This window comes from Leptonotus elevatus, chromosome 1, assembly GCF_054856555.1.
Source record: "Leptonotus elevatus isolate MCC_2025b chromosome 1, RoL_Lele_1.0, whole genome shotgun sequence".
NCBI lineage: Eukaryota > Metazoa > Chordata > Actinopteri > Syngnathiformes > Syngnathidae > Leptonotus > Leptonotus elevatus.
The window spans coordinates 47,708,559-47,714,011 of record NC_141239.1 but is presented as its reverse complement, the minus strand read 5'-3'; the positions used below and the strand labels follow the sequence as shown (position 1 = coordinate 47,714,011).

Below are 5,453 nucleotides of genomic sequence, written 5' to 3'. Positions count from 1 at the left end.
ATTTGATATCTGTTCTAAATGTACAATTAAAAAAATTCTATGTTTTCATACTCTTGTTAAAGAAAGTGGGGAAAAAATTGAAATTAATAGAAATAGTTCAAATGAATTTTTGACGTCTATAGCCGTCAATGAATTTGAGTTAAGTGTAACAACAATTTTGCCCACCTGTGTATATTATTTAATAGTAGTGGCCTAAAGAGCCTTGCCAACGTGTTTGAACATGGAAGAAGACTTTCACTACTTACAAACCACATCTGTCATTTCGGGACATGTTCTATCATGTTCAACTTATCACATCGCAGCACACCCGAGGTTTTGTTGAAACGCTTACAAGAAGTCACGCTTGGTTCACTCTGAGATTAAGTGGATCGAACATCGTTGAAAGCTTCCCCACCTGGAAAACAAAAATAACCTTCATTGTGTTCAGAAGAACATCATGGTGAGTAAAGACAACCATCAACAAACATATCTGAATTGTGTAGTTTTTCCCCGCCATACTTCTAAAGTGACAAATGGTACAATATACAGATAAAAAGAAGCATTTTCGTCTCTGGTGAGAGGATTGTCAACTGGTTTTCCATCATGTGGTTCACAATGGCAGTTGCCACTGCAGGTAAGTGCTTTTCCAGCATCGAATATATGTTAGAGTATATAGTGTACTTGTGTAATTTGTCGCAAGCCAATCTGTGGATAGAAAAAGAAAAACACATATCAGATAATATGGGGAAAAGGGGGTGTTCGTAAAACTGGGTATTTTCTGACATATGTGTCAGTTCAGGCTGCGTGACTTTTTTTTTCTCACTTAATCTCACAATAATAGCGCAATTGAGGAATTTAAGTGTCATTTTAGCTTTGCCATGATATAAATCTGGGAATCTTGCATTGTTAAAAAGTTGGAAATAAAAGTGTCAAATGTAGAAACAGGTTGTGGATAGAGCAGGTAGTTAGAAAAATAAGCGTTATAGGATCTGATCTTAGTTTCACTTTGAATACTGTACTAAACACATTGAGCTGCAGGTGGCAGTAGTGAGTTATGTGTGTTTGTTTGGTGACGATTTACATGACATGATAGACAGGTCTGAATTCTTTCAATCTGATCTGAAATATGCAGTTCACGAGATCCTCAAGAGTCACCCTCACAATTTGACACTTTTTACGTTTTGCCCCCAAAATTGAGCTACTATTGTCAGCGTACCAGACTTCAAAATGACTGATTGTTTTAACAAAATCAAAAGGGATGTGAGTGTGAATCGGGCTGGTACTAGTAGTACTTTAATACTAGTACTTAGTAGTAGTATATTGACTGTTTGTCATGTTTTTGAACAACTTCACATTCACCTTTTGCTGAATTTATTTGAATATGATTTATATGATTTGTCTGTAATATGACTTTTATGATGGTTTATCATGTTCTCCGAGGACAGATATGCCTATGAAGACGACCCCCGACAAGGTGGCCCTCTGTGGGGACAATGTAACCCTGACATGCAACGCCCCCTCGGACTGGGTTCTGTTTGTTGTATCATTTTCCTGGATTGGTCAAAACAAGACATTATGTGACGTGAATGTCACCGACGACCCTGGCGTGTGTCAGAGTAAAATGACAGGATCCGACTATCAGCTCAACCTGACACTCTTCAACATAATGCCCATCCATCGAGGAGAGTACCTCTGCAAAGTTCGCTCACAAATGGGAATAGCACACGACACCACTTTAATCACCGTACAAGGTGATCTTGCTTGATTTAATCATTTATATTTGTGTAAGATGCTGCCTTGTTTTTATTCTACTAATGGTTCTTTATCTCTCCAGGCTGCCTTGGAAATCAGAACTACTTCATTAATGAGTCCATGGCAGAGTGCTGGTTCCATGGCGTTTACAGCTGGGGTGAAATCCACTGGTTCAAGGAAGACGAGCGGCTAAACGCAACAAGCGCAACGGAATATGTTGACCAATATGGACGATACAACATCACAAGCACAATAAAAACACAAGCAGGAAACCAAACCTATAATTGTTCATTATGGAATGCTAACCTGATGAAATATGTCTCAGTTCAAAAGGTGGTCATGGTTAAAGATGCACACAATTCATCTGGGAGCGGATGCAAACTTCAGTGGATCTGTATGATGTTTCATGCCGTATTGGTGACATTTATCGTATAGACTAGTGAATGTGTGCTTTATATGACAGGCTTTTTAGAAAATTGTTGAACCAATTTAAGATTACAAATTGAATTGTTGACCAACTTAATAAAATTTGCTTCAATTGGTAACACATGATTGAATTAAGTTAATCCAAAGGGAATGTACTAATTTAGTTGAATAATTATAAGTTCATTTAACTTAATGTATTCAATTGAATTAAGTTGATCCAAACAAAGTTAATATATTCACTTGATTTAAGTTAATCCAAAGTGAATATACTAAGTTTAATGACCTCAAAATTAATTAAACTTAAAATATTCACTTTGAATTAATTTAATTCATTTGTGTATTACCAATTGAATTTTATTAAGTTGGTCAACAATTTAATTTGTAATCTTAAATTGGTTTAACAATTTAGCTGTAGTGTTTCATATAGGGAAAACATTTCAAATGTGCATTTTTAGAGCTGTTGCGCTTTGGCCATCAGTGTTTGCAGATGTACACACAAGAAAACATTTTGTTGTTTCTTAATGTTTATCTATATTTGAACAATAGTTCATAACTTTTTTTTTTTAAATCAATGTTTGTAAAACTGCAACAAGTGCACAAAAGTACTTAAAAGCTTAGGACGTTTTCTTTTGTGATGCACAAGACAATATTTGATTTGTACTGTGTGTGTGTGCGCGCGCGTGCGTGTGCGCGTGCGCGTGTTTGAAAAAGAAAATACAACTTAAAAAATCCATACCAGTAGTAACCTTTTCATATGAGATGTATTTTGATTTTGCACACACGCACGCACGCACACACACACACAGGTTTGTTTTACTATCTTTGTGGGGCCATCTCATTGACATAATGCATTTCCTAGCCCCTTCCCCTAACCCCAACCATCAAAAATGATTGCCTACCCATATTCCTTACTCTAACCTCAACCATAACCCAATTCAAACCTAAACTCTAAAACCAAGTCTTGACCCTTAAAAAGAGGTCTAAACTTGTGGGGCCCAGCAAAATGGCCCCACATGGACGGGTGGGCCCCACAACTTTGTGAAATCCCAAAATGTTGGCCCCACTATGTAACACACACACAAAAAAAATGTATACTGGCCATTTTGTTAAAACTGAATAAAAAAAAAAAGAGATGTGTATTTTGAATAGGACAATTTTGTCTCCTGCATTTACCCAAGAGATAGTTTGTCATAAGCAGAAAGTCTAAATTTGACTGATGCTTACATTAGCAGTTGATAAACTCGACAAGCAAACATGTTCGGTGGGTGACCTTCAAGACCAAAGAAAGGTTAACCTCCAAAGAGCAGAATGATGAACCTTTGTTTGAGGATAAACTGTCCCTTTTCTTCCTGATGCTGCTGCATCCACACGTGGTCCTGAGCGAGTATTGTAGGGCAAGCATGCTGAAAGCACAGTTGATCATACGCGACAGACAGGGGTGCAAGTGGTTAGAAATTCTTGCCGAAAATCCCTGACATAAAGGTTACCGCGCAACCAGAATTTATTTGATTTAATTCCTCCTCAAACCACTGACATGGAAAAAAAAAATGTACACAGTACACACAATAAAACACAACAGGTCCTACACATGCATTAGGTTACTATATTACACTTACTAAGGCATACATGAGAAACTGATTTTCATTCAAAATTATTATTTTTTCAATTATGTGCAAAATAACAGCTAATAAAAACACCAGTAACTCCAAGCTCCATCTCCTAATAATCATTTTCCTCCATTTGAAACTAACCAGAGCTCAGCTAATTATCCATGCTGATCATGTGTCAGCCTTGAGCTAAAAATTCATTCAAACCTTTACAGGTGAGCTTAATGTGACCTTCTGGTGTACCGCAAATGGAATCACCTGCACTTTCGCTAGACCTGAATCCTATTGAAAATCTGTGGGATCAGTTGAGTCACTGTGTAGAGGCTGGAAACTCTACACCCCAGAACCTCAATGACCCGAAGGGTCTCTTAGAAAAAAAAAATGACCCGAAGGCTGCCCTTCAAGAAGAGAGGGATGCCATGCCTCTGCAGACAATGAGTGGGCTTGTGAACAGCATGAGACGTCGTTGTTAAATTGTAATTGATGCTCAAGGGCACGTGACGAGTTATTGAGACAATACATTTTTTTGTTGTGGTGTACCCAACTTTGTTGTTAACTTTTCTTTCCATCAATTGTTGGAGATAAAGAAATCACCGGTGCATCCTTCTACTTAAATGTCTTACTTTCATGATATGATATCACTGTTGCGTGAACTTTTGGCATTATCCATAAACAGGGTTGGCAGGGTTACTTTTAAAATTTATTCCATTACAGTTACAAATTACCTGCTAAAAAAATGTGGTTAGTAACATAATCCAAGTACCATAATATTAAAGTAATGTAACTTGATTACTTTGGATTACTTTTGGAGTACTCCAATACCGAGTATTCTCATGAAGACGGATGAAGTTAGATAGATAGATAGATAGATAGATAGAGCCAATGAAGATGATGATGCGTGACATCAACTGCAAAATGAACTTTTATCCCAGTTACAAGTTTAGCCGTGTATATGTTGTGTATGATGTTTAAATAGTGAATTGGTGGGAGGAAGATTTGTTTAGAAGGTGTGACTCACATTATGGTTGTAGGCTAGCGGGCTAGCTAGCAAGAAGCTACAGCGCGTAGCATGCCGCTGGACTCTTAGCTCAAACTTTCGCACTGAGTAAATTCCAGCGAATACCGGTCGCCATTTCCTCCTCCCATCCGTAAAGCTTTTTCAAACTGCCCGAGTGTAGAGGACACGACTAGTCAGTTCGTTTGTCCCCACCTCCCCGACATGTAGCAACGGTCATGTAGCGCGCTCTCGCCCTGTCGCTCTCTCTCTCTCTCTCATCGTAGAAATTGTAATCCCTCGAAGTAATCTCCATTTTTAATAAATGTACCTCAATTTCTCAATGTCAGGCTAAATTTGGATGATTAAACGGCATGCATAGGTGCCACAACTTACCTGGAAGCAAGCAGAAGGCAAGATAAACATAAAGAAACAAAACCAAACCCTGGATCAGACAACAGGGAGCAAAACAACCTGACATGAAACTAAGAGCAAATCCACACTTCGAAGAAAATCGACAGTCCAAACTAGACACAATGATTCACATTTGACTAGATTAGCCTTTGAATCAGCCACCATGGGCTAATGTTTCTAAGACACCGTTGCCATGGTAAATTGAAAGTGCTGTGGCCTACTCAAAAAAAAAAGTCCTAGATTTGCTGGATTCTGTTCCTTCTGTTTTTTTTCTTTGCTGC

At 38.0% G+C, this 5,453-nt stretch overlaps 1 protein-coding gene across 1 annotated transcript; it reads left to right on the top strand.

Annotated features, from left to right (window-relative positions):
• The first annotated feature begins 303 nt into the window (after positions 1-303).
• Positions 304-3,240, top strand: LOC147182685 (uncharacterized). Its single transcript, XM_086083431.1, has 4 exons — positions 304-439; positions 529-613; positions 1,425-1,730; positions 1,814-3,240. Exons 1-4 carry the CDS (start codon positions 437-439, stop codon positions 2,164-2,166), a joined length of 747 nt encoding a protein of 248 aa, XP_085939557.1. The 5' UTR covers positions 304-436; the 3' UTR covers positions 2,167-3,240.
• Positions 3,241-5,453: the final 2,213 nt, after the last annotated feature.